Source organism: Poecilia mexicana, unplaced genomic scaffold, assembly GCF_051168715.1.
Source record: "Poecilia mexicana isolate PSO_F unplaced genomic scaffold, ASM5116871v1 scaffold_13, whole genome shotgun sequence".
NCBI classification, from domain to species: Eukaryota; Metazoa; Chordata; class Actinopteri; order Cyprinodontiformes; family Poeciliidae; genus Poecilia; species Poecilia mexicana.
The window spans coordinates 10,796,909-10,812,502 of NW_028263382.1; the positions used below are offsets into that span (position 1 = coordinate 10,796,909).

The 15,594-nt window shown below is 37.0% G+C and overlaps 1 protein-coding gene across 2 annotated transcripts in view; it reads right to left on the bottom strand.

The window, feature by feature from the left end:
- Positions 1–15,594, bottom strand: part of fndc3a (fibronectin type III domain containing 3A) — a 58,683-nt gene that overhangs the window by 41,725 nt on the left and 1,364 nt on the right. Inside the window, exon 2 of one of the 2 annotated variants that reach the window (XM_014981144.2) lies at positions 11,592–11,732. In XM_014981144.2, coding sequence (XP_014836630.2) covers positions 11,592–11,702 — 111 coding nt within the window. In that variant the 5' untranslated portion in view covers positions 11,703–11,732. Of the gene's footprint in view, positions 1–11,591; positions 11,736–15,594 lie in introns of both variants that reach the window. The other variant, XM_014981136.2, reaches the window with a different exon arrangement.

Here is a 15,594-nt window from a genome sequence, read left to right on the forward strand (position 1 = left end):
CTCAATTAATATTTTAAAGATCTCATACAGAAGAAATGTCCCTTCAGCAGTTTAAGAGGTGTTCAGAAGACAAAAAGGTAGAAAAACAGAACAAGAAGAAAAGAAAAAAACAATAGCAAATCATTTATATCTTTGCAGATAGGGGAAGTTCCTCTTCAGATAACTGCAGTTGGCAAACACAAACTAACGGTTTACAGCCCCTTTCAATCTGAGACAAAATTACTAAGGACTGCTTCTACTTGAACTTTATTAGTATTTTCCCGAATGATGACTTAAGGTGTACCGAAAATAGGCTAAGATACTGCAAAGCTAATTTCACAAGATTTACACAGACAACCAAGCGCTGAGATTCAGACTCATGAACACATTCAAAGAAAGATTATTTTTTTTAGCTTAGAATGGAAAAAGTCTAGCCAAATACGTCTAGATTGCATTGTCCAAAGGCTAATTCTTATTCTCCACACTGCAGAGATTTGCATCCAAGTATAAGTTTTATGCAAAGAGTGCAAGGATCAGTTAACACACAGTGTCATCCAGGTGGCCACTGCTGTGTTTTAATACCCCTGAGGATGGGCCTGCTCTCTGCTCATGACAGTTAGCTCTGACGTTTCTCAGCCACCGGTGACTCAGAGTTCGGGTTTCTCACTATTTGTTCCTCCTAATTGTTTACTGTGCGTTGATGCAGCATAGCAGCTGGGTGGACAGGAAACGAGAGCCAAATGACACAGGGAAAATCCTGCCAGGGTCGGAACTAGCCAGGAACCGACGCAATCTCCCTGCAGCTGATGGCGTATACTTACGTGTGCAGGGATGATTCAAAGCAATTTGATAATCCTTAACCCTGCAGGATCCCCTGGAAGTGTTACACATGGGAACAGGTAGAAAATTTAGGGCAAAAATCTCTAGTAGTTGGTCCAACCATTTGATTTTTTTTTTTTAAATTAATACAAAGTATTAATTTGACACAGAATTATGTAATTGTTTTAGCAGGAAGATATTAAAAATAGTCAATAAGCAGCATCTCATGGTAACTTTATTCACATATTTAGTCAAAGCTAAAGTAAAGATGTAGTAAAATAAAGTGAAGCTGATAAGAAATTAAACATTGTATAGCAATCTTGTGGTACATTGTGATAACAATAAAAGTGGCAATAAGAGCAATTTATTACTTCTTCTTTAGGTAGCTGTATGGGTGTAACTCCAACTCCAGCAATTATAGCCCCACAAACACAAGTACTGCTCTGGAAAAACATTCCCAATTGTAACATGCTTCTTTAGCATACCAGTCACATAATGAAGTGTGATTTACATAGTGAAAGTGCAAACAGTTCCTGCATTTAATCATATTTTTAAACTTATTTTATATTGATCCTTTTACAGAAAATAGATGGAGCTAATGGTAAAAACAATCCTGACAATACAGATAGTTTTAGGTGGTTTTTAATTATTAATTGGAATTTATCCTTATAACAATAAATCCAAATTATCATGATAAGTAACTTATGATATATAATAATTGATAATATAAATTCCCACCCTTGAGTGCAATAAGCAAATACTTTGGTGTTTTCTGAAGAAAGAAGATGCTGTTAGTTGTTATCAGCATCAGTGAGCTGTTGGAAGTGATGCCAAAGGAACCACAAAGGCTTCTGTTAATATTTTCAATGGAGGCACTTCGACTGTTCATTCAGGTTGCTTCTATTAAACAGGGACAAAGACATCAATAAATATGTAGAAGGTGGATTGTTTTACCACAAAGATGCTCAGTTTTATGCTTCTGAGCTTTAAACCTCTGTGACCAGGGCATGCAAGATTAAAAAAAAAGCTGGCAGCCTTTTGGAAATCTGAGTCAAGGTAAGTCAATCTAATAACTTAAGAGAATCTGAGCTTTGCCTCTGATTCAGCAGTGTGTTAAAGGGATATCTTGCAGGGCTTTTTGGCATCGAGACAAGCACAGATCAGCTCTGTTTCCAGATCCATAAAACTTGGACCTCTAAGCACTATAGGAAAAGCTGGACTAGATTATTTCACAATCAATAGAGACTGTTTGAATCATCTTTATTTCCTAATAAAATGCAATAATAATAAAAAAGTAGGAGTTTGGCATTTGAATAGGAAACAGTTAAGAAATATGGAACTACTTTAAAACTCTATTCTAATAAAGAAATAAAACTTGGGAAATTGTTCTTTATTTTTTAATATGAAAATGTTTTGTTTTTATTCCAATGTTCTCTGTAACCAACTCGTATACCAAAATGATCAAACCTGACGTACAAAACGTAAATTGTTAACGTGAATATGCATCGACAAGTGTGCTCATCTACGTGTCCTTGAGCCCTATACATTACAATTTGTAAGATGCGTACTCATTTTAAGTGCACCTTAAATGAGTACTACCAACCAACTACTAAAGAAGTTGTAATATTTTGGCAGCGATTGAGTTTGTGCACACCACCTACAACATGCTAGTGAGGATAGCAGTGAAAGATACTTGAAAACCTGTTCACTTTGATTCACCATGTCTGGTGTCTCGTTTCTTGGCAACGAGAAAATCTGACGTGGTTGTACATTTGTGAATTTTTGACACAAACAAGCTGCAGTAAGCACTTCACCACCATTACAGAGCTTGGATGGAGTGTCTGAAACATTCCTTTTTCACAGCAGCTAAACTGATATGGTTTGCTTTACTGACTTAAACAAGGTGCCCTAAACCCTGCTGAGTCACAAATTATCCTCCTCCTTGCAACAGTTGACAAACAGTGGGCTCACCCCCACCATTGCAGATGATTCAGAGGCCTACCAGGAGACAAGAAGAGTGGGTTGCATATTTGTCACAACATCTCTGGCCCTCTGGTCACTTGTAAAGGGAACGCGTCCAGGGTTCTGTCTCGTCTGTCTGGTTACCACGTACAAGGCCGGTGCTAAATACAGCTAAATTAAGAGTCAGGTCTCACTATCCCACTGTAACATTAGCCCACACATAATGCGTAGCCACAAGCAGAGTAAACATTTATGACTGTGTTCTTTGCCTAGCTCAAGTCACGATATGTTGCGTTTACTCACAACTGAGCAAAAAAACATATGTCTATATATATTTGGTCGTAAATGTCACCTCACTTTGTGCAGATTTTGTTTAAACTAAGAAGGTGTTAAAGTTAATTAATATCCCATCCGAGTATCCACTGTTCTTTGTAATCCATCAATCAGAGTTTATTTGAAAGGACTTTTAAACAGATTCTGTTTGATAAGAAGCCAACAACATGAGGTAATACAAATGTGTTTTCAGGCAGTAAGCAAAGTCCTAAAATACATCAAAAGAGGAGAACAAAAAAAACAAGCATAAAAGTTTTAAAACATTAAATCTAGGCACTAACAAATTAGAGTAATGAACAAAATGGGAGAAAATATACATATCCATCAGCACAGCCAACCACTAAGTGCTAAAGCCATTAGTGAGGCTTAAACATTGACAGAAGCAGACCGATTCATCTGTTACCTATTTAGCTCCAAACCAAAACGGCAAGCGCAGGAAAAACCAAAGGGAGGTGGGGGGTGGTGGGGTGGAAGGAAGCAGTGATTCATCCTGTAGCCAAAGTCATCTCTTAAAAGGAATCATCTCAGGTAATGACCCCAAGACAAGAGCTTCCTTTCTGACTCAGAATAATTGGTCCAATGGAGCATTAATATCAAAGCCAAAGACTTGGATTTAAAAAAAATAAAAAAATAAAAAACAAGTACAAAGAATATTCTGTCCTTCCTGCTTCTCTAACTAAAAGGTCAGAAACCAAGGGGGTCAGCTATCGCAGTGAATTCACTTCACTGTCACCACCGTCTTGCCTCATTCCATCAGGGCCCAGACCCCTCCTGTAATCCCTGCTCCTCACTCTCCAGCCGTCATGATATTTACGCACCTTATCAGACAAACAGCACGCCTATGTTACATTTAATTCCCAGAAAGAAAAGGGCTGAAAGGTTAAACATAAACATTACAAATGTGTTTTTTTTATTATCCTCTTGCAGAGTAAAATATTAAGATTTAGCAGTACTGACAAAATTTTACATATTCTGTTCAATTAATTAAAAATAAAGTAATTTTTTCAACAAAATCTTTATTGTTGATGTAAAAAATGGATTATTTGTTTTCAGTAGCTAAACTGACTACTTAGTTTTAGGGTCTTTATTTGTTATGACATCAAAGCAGAAAAACTAAATTTTTTTGTCCTTAGAGAACAATTCACAAATCTTATGTTTTCCTAATACCAGGAAAAGATTAAACTTCAGTATGATTGCTAAATATTGTGATGGATATACTGATTATAATTAATAAATGTTAGTAGGGGTGATTGTAGATTTCTGGTCGATCACCAATCTTTAAATCGGTGGTGCCCAAAGTTGGTCCTCAAGGGCCGGCATCCTACATGTTTTAGGTCTTTCCCTAGTTTAACACACCTGGATCCAATGATGGCTCATAGAAGAACAATGACATGCTGAGAAGGTTGTTATACCACCAGGGAGAGAACTAAAACATGCAGGATGCCGGCCCTCCAGGACCAACTTTGGGTACCACTGCTTTAAATGCTTGACCTGCCGATTATGTTTTTGACCAATACTGATGTTTTTGTCAGGAAAGTCGTTAAACATGGCAATGCAGTTGCTAAGTTGGCAACAGTGGGGTGACTACTGTTGACTGCACCATGCAGTTAATGTGCGGCATCTGGTGGGCAGCTCTGTCAGGCAACCCTCTCTCACAGCAGAGCAAAAGGAGACCGTGGCTGATTTTCAAACCTTTCCGGAGGTATATAAAAATTAGTGAATAACATTGGTTTTGTCATGCCAGTTCCAGCCAATCGTAGATCTCCCAAGATTAAGAACATTGGGTCTCATTTATCAGTGTACTCATATTTTACTCGACCCTCTCTCTGATCATCACAAACACCCTATAACTCACAATTAATTTTAGCATCCCATTCACTATAATCTACAGTATCTAAACAGATCTAAGCAACTAGAAAATGCATTTTGACATTTTCTCCTGCTCCACTTTAAAACCGTATGAAGTCCAGAGTCTATTCTCTTTTAGTCCAGTTTTAGACAATGCAACAACATCAATAGTGAACAAAGGCTTGGAATATTAAAAGTCACAATAAGAAAGTGAAGTTTACGAGATACTTTATTCAAGAGTACAAAATATAGATGTGTCAAGTGAAAACCAAAGAGCAACCAATACAGAGCTCAAAACCTAGATGTGTGACTCACATGGTGCCCTTAAAGCAGGACACCGTAAAACAGGATGTTGTATACTTTATTAGGCTGTCTTAAGTATTGATTTCAACATCACCAGTGGGATAAGCAAACCCTGCCTGCAAACCTGTTGCAACCATGAGCAAACTGAACATGCAACTGTTGGTTAAAAGAAAAAGAAAAAAAAAACGTTGGTATGGCAATATAGGAAATGGTCTAAACTATTCCTTTTTCTTTTTTCATATGTCGCTACACGGGAAGGATTTAAGTGGAGGTATTAGGAAAAACAAAAATAATCCCCTTAAAAAGCCTTTCAAAAGGAACTTCAATGCAGACCAACAGCATGTTGGTCTGCATTATATAGATTGCATTATATAGATTCACTGCACACAGTAAATCATCCAGTATTTAGACTTGTCCATTCTGGTGTTTATTGCTTACAGCTAATAAAAACTCAAATTCAAATTCTCATAAAACAGATCACATATAACCAATAAAAAAATTATTTTAATGCAGAAAAGCTGTGACAATATTATGACCATCACAACCATGAGAAAGACTGCAGACTTGACAGATGCTCAGCTGACTGCCATTGACTGTAAACCACAGAATGCCATTCCTAGAAAACCTGTCTCTTCATCAATATTGTGTTAAAGCTCATTAATGGAAGGCTGAGTGGAAGCAAAACTTGTGGTAAAATTAGATATAGGTTATAATTTATTGAAAAACAGCAAAAGCTTTCAATATATAACTGCATGCAATAAAAATGAGTTTAGATTTTTGAATCCAATTAGAATAGGATCATTGGTATTTATATTTTTTTAACAGCTATCAACCTTTACAAATTTAGTTGTTTGCGAAGGAGAATAAGAATAAGCTTGGACTGCATAATAATCAACTGTTTTTGATCAAAGGAATGCATATCGACGTTGGCCTTGAACAATTAAAACAACCGAACATTGCTAAATGCTGGTGGGAATACACAAAATATTCTAAGGACAGTTTTCCCTCAGAACAACTTTGGGACGTGGAGATCTTTCATCTGCATTACTTTAGCAATCTGTCCTGAGACACACTGAAGTTCCACTCTCTGACCTCACATGACTCTCCTCAACCACCAGCTATTACCTGGACGGCTACAGGAGGAATAAACGTCTGCAAACAGTGTTGTCAGGATCAGCACTGCTGTTCTTATCTGAAATGAATGAACTCCTGTCAGAAACACTTTAAAGATGAGTTAAAAGGTTTGATAAACTCCTTGCTGAAACTTTTCTGGGTGAAAAAAAAAAATCTCAAGCTAAAATATCGATCAGTGTATATCAGAATCCTGTATTTGGGTGAGTGCTTTTATTTTGCAACACAATTTAATTTTAGCATTTCTGGAGGTGACTGGACATCTATGGTCAGAAGATTATAATGAAAAATGCATTACATGAGTCACGTCTATATTTGAAATCTTTTATGCAGTAAAATGGGTGCAGATTAATAAAGGTGTGTGAAGAAGCTGACAGCTAACATCAAGCTTTTTTTAATCTAAGGCTGTTTCATGGGTTAAAATATTTAGTGTGTGTGGCAATACTCTTCCTTACCCGTCACATGCATGGCACACTAGGCTACCTAATTAAGCTTTTTAACAGTTTGCAGCAAAAATATCTTCAGAAACATGAATTGAGGAGATGCCAACACTGATAATTCACCAAGTCACAGGGTCTCTGTATAACATCTGCCAAGACGCACTCCTTTTAAAAAAAAAAAAAACAAAAAAAAAAAAAACAGGTAAGTGCCATGTCACATGACTGTAATATTCCATCCATCCATTTTCTGTACACCCTTGTCCCTTATTGGGGTCGGGAGGGTTGCTGGTGCCTATCTCCAGCTAGCGTTCCGGGCGAGAGGCAGGGTACACTCTGGACAGGTCGCCAGTCTGTGTGTGGACTGGCGACCTGTCCACACACAGGTCGCCAGTCCACACACACACCTAGGGACAATTTAGAGAGACCAATTAACCTTACAGTTATGCTTTTGGACTGTGGGAGGAAGCCAGAGTACCCGGAGAGAACCCACGCATGCACAGAGAGAACATGCACAGGGAGAACATGCAAACTCCATGCAGAAAGACCCTAGGCCTGAATCAAACCCAGAACCTTCTTGCTGCAAGGCAACAGCTCTACCAACTCCGCCACTGTGCAGCCCGACTGTAATATTATGAATACAAAATCAAAGACGTCAAGCTGTATGAATGAATCATTTGCAACCCTCTAACCTGATTTATAAATGAATAAAGTCTGTTTTATGGTGCATGATCAACCAACCAACTGGTATAGCATTTAGTTTTGTAACGAGAATAAGTGAGCGTGTGAAGGAAGAATGAAAAAGCTAGCAAATACACATGTAGGTGATTAAGAACTGAGCTGAAGTGTATTTGAGAATCTAGATAATGGGTTTTTTTACAACTAATTGCCCAACCCAGTTGCCTAGTTACAAATTACACTCAATAACCACTAAAGAGTGCCTACAGTAACCAGGTAACCACGTATAAATAAATAAACTGCATCTTTACAGTGACTATTACTTTACATAGTCAGTAATGATCAATCAAACAGGATAGTGCTACATAAAAACTAATGGCATAATTTATCTGCCTGATATCAGGTCCTGGGTTTCAAAGTGTGTTCATTCTTTTTCTTTTATCCCAAATGTTTTGTTTAGGAACTATTAAGCCTATAGGCTACTAATAGACAAGTTCAGTTTTCTAATCTAAGCATTTATTAATAGTATGCAATAACAAATAATATCAATTATACAAGGCAGAGTTATAAGCAGCCATGTTGTGCATCATTAGATTATTTCTTTCTTGAGGCAAATACCTTGATGATAATTACAGTTAATAACCAAAAAGATATGTAAACTAAAGAATTTTGAAAGCCAGTTTACAGGATTTAATGAATGCATCATGACTCACTGATTGTGATATTTTTAAAACTATGCAGTTCAAAACAAAAGGTTTTTTGTTCCAAAGGTTTTAAGTAGGTAGGCAACTTTAAAATGTCTGGCCTATTCTAAAGCAAAGATGAAAATGTCTAATTTGAACGGAAACTACTGACCTAGAAAATGCAGACCGAAATATCTGGTCCTGACGTCATTTCAAAGAAAAGCACATACATTATGCTGCCCAAAAGGTTGCTCCACATGTCACTCTCCACTTTTCACTCTAATAGGTGTGCTGGCAGAGTTACATCCTCTTCAATAGTATATACTTTATATAAGAAAGAAAAATCTGTATTTGCCACTCTGATACAAATAATCAATGCTTATAAATGCATTTAAAATTAGGACTAGGCTTCAATTATTTTTTACAATAAATAAAAACAAGAATTTGATAATTTCCATAAATATAGAAAAACATAATATGCAATTATTTGGGGTGAACCGATTTATCGGTCAGCCGATTTCCTTAATTTTGGGAGACAGGCAATCGTCTGATACTTACTTGTGAAGCTGATCTTACCCGCCAGTCTCATCTATCTCAGCAAAGGTCTAAAAATCAACCACTGTCCTCTTCTGCTTTTCGGTGAGAGGTTTGACTGATAGGCCGGCAAACCAGGTCATGTCTGCATGTTTCCAGTTAACAATAGTCACCCCACTGTAACTCCTTTCAACCTCTAATGAATTTTCCGCTGATATCTCACTACCAACTTACCGGCCTTCCTGTCCTTGCTGAAGAAAAATATTCCCACAGCATGATGCTGTCGCCACCATACTTCTCTGTGGGGCTGGGGTGTTTTCAAAAGTCATCTGCAGCGTTCGTTCAGATCAGAGATAAAATTGCACACCAGGAGGCTACTGATTAGGAGACTTCTCTATTTTATTTATATGTTTTAAAACAAAGGGTGACTAAATGCATATGCAAATCTTAAACCATGGTTTTCCCCCCCTTTATATTTAGGAATTCAGCACCAATTTGTGTTTGATCTGTCACAAAAATCTACATAGAAAGTATTCAAATTTGTGGTTGTAAAGTGACAGTATGTGAAATAGCCCAATTCTTTTTCAAGGTACAAAGAAGCTGTACATGTAATAGTTTTATAGTTATACACTAGATCTTTCTAAATGTATGTACCTGAACCTTTAAAATTAACTGTATACTGATTATACTGAAAATGTTGATAAAAAAAGAGAAAAGAAAGACAGATGTTATTCATATTAGCTGTGTCTGAAAATCTCAGAGCAGCAGAGTGGTAATGATGACAGTCAGGAAGCGGCAACAGCATTTTATTCCTTTAGCTCTCATAAAACTGAGTAAACGCACACAAGGGGCATGTTCAGGCAATCAGGAAACCTTTGGGAGAGAGGTGGTAAGGTAACTGAATTCACAGTGAACACCTCCCTCCCAAATGAACAAAACGAGCAAAATCCGATCTCCAAGTGAACAAAGCCTTATTCAGGTGTGGGTTTTTCCACAGTGGAAAATGACTGAGGCTGGGTGGAAAGGCAGTTTTATGTGGCAGTGGTGATATTATCAAGCCTTGCCAGGAGTAAGATTGAGGAAATGACTGAAAGATCACTGTGGGGTCATTGCTATCCTCGGGAAATCAGGGAGAGAAAAAAAAAAAAAAAACTACGTAAATCAAAGAAGTGACAATGGAAATGACAAGAAATCACTCAGGCTTGTCAGGCTAGCTTAATCTCACGCTGATACTGACGAGGCATGATGGGAGATAACCAGTATTATGTACATATATGGCAAAACGGCTATCAAAACTGAGAGAGATGCGGTTCATTAGCAGTATGCAGCTGCTGCCTATGAACTCCGTTCAGTGAGCAACTGATGAGGACAGCAAATCCATTTGGTTTGTTTCAGTACTTAGTTGAGTAAGAACACAACCTGTTAAGCATGTTAAAAAGCTTTAAAAAAAACATAAGGGTTTTATAAAAAGGAAGATCAAAATGTTTTTAAAACGCTCTCCATTAATGCATTTTTCTATCTTACCAAGCAGGATTTTTTGAGAATTTAATGAAATCACTACTCAAAGAGGCATGTCGACAAATAAATAATGTTAAGGTAATTAATGGATAACTATCAGACTAATTCAAACAATAGCATGTTTCTGCTGTCGATAAACAGCGCGACATGCAGAGCTTCAAACACTCGTGTGTTTTCTTAATGACACACAAACCCCTGCAGGTTTATCCAAACAACTAAATACCACATCACTGCTTCCCTGCAACGCTCAACAGAATCTTACACTTTTTTTTTTTGCCCCTGGTGTAACCACTTCAAGAGCTAAATATAAAACAATGAAGGATCCTTGACAAAAAAAGAACATTTATCGTTCTTCTTTCACAGTTCACCAGTTTGAAGCCACCAACAGAACATAAAAGAATTTCTCACAAATGTAACTCCAATGCATTGACCTACAAGCAGACTAAAAGCAAAGAGAAAGATTTCAAAATCAGAGGAGCCAAAGAGTTAAGCACAGTGGTGACATCATCATGCTGAGGGAGTTGGCATTGTGGAAAGTAGATGGTATAATGAAAGAGGAAGATTGCCTCTAAATTCTTCAAATTCACCTCCAGTGTCTCCTCTGGGGACTTCTATGGCTTGTTCTGTATTCATCTTATATGTGCTGTATTTATATCTCTCTTAATTTATATATCCATCATTTTTATCCATCTCTCTCTTTATCATCTTTTATTCGTTTCACCAGCGTGGAAGAAAATGTGTCTCGGAGGGTGTGAAGAACGTGTTATTGTCCAGCTTTTGTCAAGTTTGGCCTTTCATAAGACAGTGCTGAAAGTAGAGTTAGAACCAAGAAGGAGCACAAATGGGTAACAATGTGATATGGTATTAAGTAGATAGGCTGATGAAATGAATAATATTAACTGTGAACATGTACAATAACTACATGCAGTGATCTTCTCAACGGCAGGGTGTCACCCTTTGATAATGGCAGGGGAAGCTTTGACCTCAAATTAACAGCCGGTTAGCTAGAACTTGGACACAATTATCCAAACCAACAAAATTGGTTTTCACATGGCTAAACTGAAAAACATTAATCTTGTGAAATTTCCCCAGCTAAATATATGTAAAATCTATGGACTATCCTTGAAATTATCCCTGATCTTTGGATAATATCGGCTGTACAAGCATCGGCTGATCACAGATCTCCCAAAATTAAGAAAATCAAGGCCGATTCATCAGTGCTCCCCTACTCAGAACCTTTTCGATGGGTAACTTTTGGAAAAGTGGTTTTCCAAAATAAAAGTATAGCTCTAAATGCCAGGCATTTGGATATAGAGCAAGTGAAAGCAGAGAGCTAGTAAGTGAGCACACAGAGATGTGTGTCTACCTGCTGGGGACCTTCTCCGTTGACCATGGCTGGGGGTGGTGGTGAGGCCAGGATTGGGAGTTCAGGGCTGAGAAGCTGGCCAGACTCCAGAGGTGGCGTGCGGTCTGCCATGTCTCCCTCATTCACACCACTGAAGAGGTGCTGCTGCAACAAACAAGACAATCATCAAAGGGAGAGTAAATGGTCAATGACAAAGGTTTAGGTGTCAGTTTTGAAAATTATTTGGAATGTGCTGCTAAGAACATTTACTCAGATCATGCAAGGGATGTGGTTTCTGTCTGCCTGTTAGTAAGTTGCAGTGAGTGAATCACTGAGATCAGAGACAAACTTCTGCAGTCACTGTTTATTTTTTTTAAACTTCCTTCTCTTCTCTTAAGAATTTCATTTAAACGTCTTACTGCTTTCTTGCCAAGTGTGTTTACCACAAACAAAGTGCTAACATTTGCCACATCCTGTGATGTGCAACAAAAATTTATTGGTCAAACAGGTTAAAACTAGGCACGGGAGATATAACTTAAAAAGAAAATATACGTTTTTTCATACAAATTACAATCTTAATTGATTTTGGGGGGTTTTCACTTTTCTTTACCAAAATAAAATTACATATGACAGAAAGTATCCTCCAAAACTTTTCATCCTATCTGGGTGTTGACCAGTCATGACAAAGTCCAAATAAATACAAGTTGCAAAACAAGATGGTAGGCCCTGGACAGGAAACGCAAGAAGTATTAGTGGAAAACAAAAAATAAAATAAAATAAAATCTTCATAAACAATTATGCACTGACAACTAATGAGTAAAAGTAATGGTTGTAGTGTTCTGCATGGAAATATTACTTTTAATAAACAATGTCTACCAGCAGAAGATCATTCAGTCATTTCGGTTCAATCAGGGCTCATAATATGACTAATAATGCAACAGTTAGCTCAAAAGGGTAGCAAAACCACAAGCAACAGAAACGGGGATATAATAAAATTTTTCATGAAATGATGCACAATTAAATTGAAATACATGTGGTATTTGAGCATCCTAATTACTTCCAGAAAGTCTAAAAAATATTTAAGAGAGATAGACTTCTCTGAAATGAAGCTTCTCATCACATGGCTGCATTTTATTTTATATATATCCATAAGATTATATGGCAAACCATGAGTCAAGCAAACTAGTAAAACAGAGCAGTTCATAAATGAACAGAAGAAATAGTTCCCTTTCTCTCTGTTAGGTGAGAGGTATCTGACTTATAAGAGATTTGTTTTTAACCTTTTATTATTTCAACCACCATTTTGGGGCCTTATTTCTGCATTTAAACTATTCCAATGACAGATCAACATCAAGTAATCAATAAAGGTCTTAAAAAAGTAGATGTTTGTGTGAGCTTTATTTAATGTGTGAAGGAAAGCAAGCACACTTCAGATATAAAAATCAAAAATCAGAATTAAATAACGGCAAATGGAAAACTGTTCACCCCCTCATTTCAAGAGAAGTTTCCAAGTATCTTCCCCACCCACAGCTGAGTCAAGCACTTAATACTGCCCAATGTCTTCTCACACTCTTTAAATGACAAACACAAGAGCAAAGGCTTGCAGTGGTGCCACACTGTCTATAGTGGTAAAAAAAATCGTCTTATTAAATCAAAGAATAAAAATGTTCTACATTCAAATCTGTAAAACTTCAGACTACACGTAAGAAAACACTGATATATTAAATACTCCGTCAAACAAATAAACACAAACGTCATCATAGAACAGTGACATGTGTCCTTGAACCTAATTGGACTCCAGCGCATGCGTCCCTAAACCTCACAGTGATCTGGCTTATCTGTTCGACTAGCCCCTCCCCTCCTTATGCTGAAACAACAAAGTCAGTTTGCAGTCGAATGGTGAATGAAACAGATTTAAGGGAACTATTCATACAAGTGTGGACTGACATGAGATTAGCAAAGTATTATGAATAGATTTCAAGATAAACTGCAGACGGGGCGGTTCCTTCTAAGGTTGAACTCTGGTTCCAATCTGTTGGGATTAATCTTCTACAAATATCAGACTGTTTGTCCATACAAGGCCGCACACTTTTTATGTAAATAGAAATGCTAAATCTGCTGTTTGATTCTAAGAAAAAAAACAAAAAGTTGCACAATATGATTACATTTTAGTGAAATCACTCTGCTCATTTGACGGTTATATAAGATGATACACCTATTTCCTGTCTTTTCCTCAAGCCTCTCTTTCTGGAAAAAAACGATTTATCTATGGACCTTCACACCACCCTCTAATAAAAGTCAGACGAAAACACCAGCTGACTCAAACGTTGCATTCTTATTGTGGCTATGATACACTAAAACCAAAGTTCAGCCCTTCCTGTCACAGCACACAACACACATAACTCCTGTAGCCGAACTGTGGCGACATCTGTTGTTGCCCTGATTATATATATACATATATCTTTTTTCGTGTTCGTCCACAAAAACACCAGCTGCCTTTCGGTTACGGTTACAGTTTCAGTCGACACCTTGAACCTACAGATGTAGAGGATACTTTTTTTAAAGCTCGATCTCTATTTAGTATGAACTGGGACCAAGCCAAAATAAAATTATTTTCTGGTTAGTATGTCTTTAGGACAAACATATGCAAACAAAGTTCAATCAGGAGTAAATACATTTAAAGCACTCGCAACCGAATTAGATAAATCAGTTAAACTGCTTGTTGACACAAACAGCAACCAATACACATGGAAACAACTCAGTGCATTTAGACATCAAGATGTTGTGAAGACTTGTTGAGGTTTAAAGAGAGCATCCGAATGGGGAAGAGGAGGAATTTAAATGGACTTTAAACATGGCGTGGTTGTTGGTGCCAGATGGGGCGGTCTGAAAGTTTCTGAAACTTCTGAATCTACTTCTGGGATTTTTACGCAAAACCATCTTTCGAGTTACCAGAGAATTGTCCTGAAAAAAAGAAAATGAGTGAGTTGGAGCTGTGTAGACAAGCTGGAGTAGGGCAACAGTAGGTCGCATAATCGTTTGGGGCATATTTTCTTGGAACTTGTTGCACCTATTCAGCAGTTTTTTAAACCATCACAGCCTTCCTGAGTACTTCAGCATCTCCATTATTGCTGCACAGTATTAGTCTATCCAACTACTGGGGGAAATGCATTTAAAAAGTTGCTTTTGGCAATGAAACAACTTGTTTTTTCCAAATACCTTTACCTTGCAAAGCATTTCGCTGCAATAAGCAAATAGCACAAATAAATCCATTGTATAGTACTTGATTACCCATTAGCTGCACAGTGTACAGGGATATTGAGATAAAGATAAATTTGCAAAAGGTTGACTATAGAGTTACGAGTTATTAGACATTTATTTTATCCACTAAAAGACAGAAAACTAATCAAAACTTATGTGTAGAAAGTTTTGTGGGAATCCCTTTAATGAATTTTGGAATGAAGCAGTTTTTGTGATTTTAGGTCACTAATTACACACATATTTAAACATAAATTGAGGGACTAGGTATATCCAACAATGTAGCTGTTTTGACTTTAACCATCACACACAAACTTGCCTGATGCTTAATTTAATATTCTAAAAAATCTGGTTTTTTTTGTTTACAGAAATGTAAGTACTTTTTAATTTTGCAGTAATTAATTCTACTAAGTCCTATGATTATAGATACATATGCAACTATTAGCAAATCTCTGGCTGTAGCTTGTGGACAATTTCCTTGATTTATGCCAACATTAGTAGCTACTCCCCCCCTTAAAGAGCATCTTTTTATTTGATTTAGTGAATCCTAAAATAAGGATGTGACCGTACCAGAACTTTGTGATCAATTTCTTTGAATTCATGTGAAAAACATTTTTCAAACACAAGTTCAAACACAAGTTAAATTTAATTAAACTTAAAAGGTCTGTGGCAAGATAATGTCTTCCATTATGTATGTTTCAAAAATAAAAATAAGCTGATTTAAAAGGCATGGATATGCCACATGATTTACAGATAGTTTAAATAA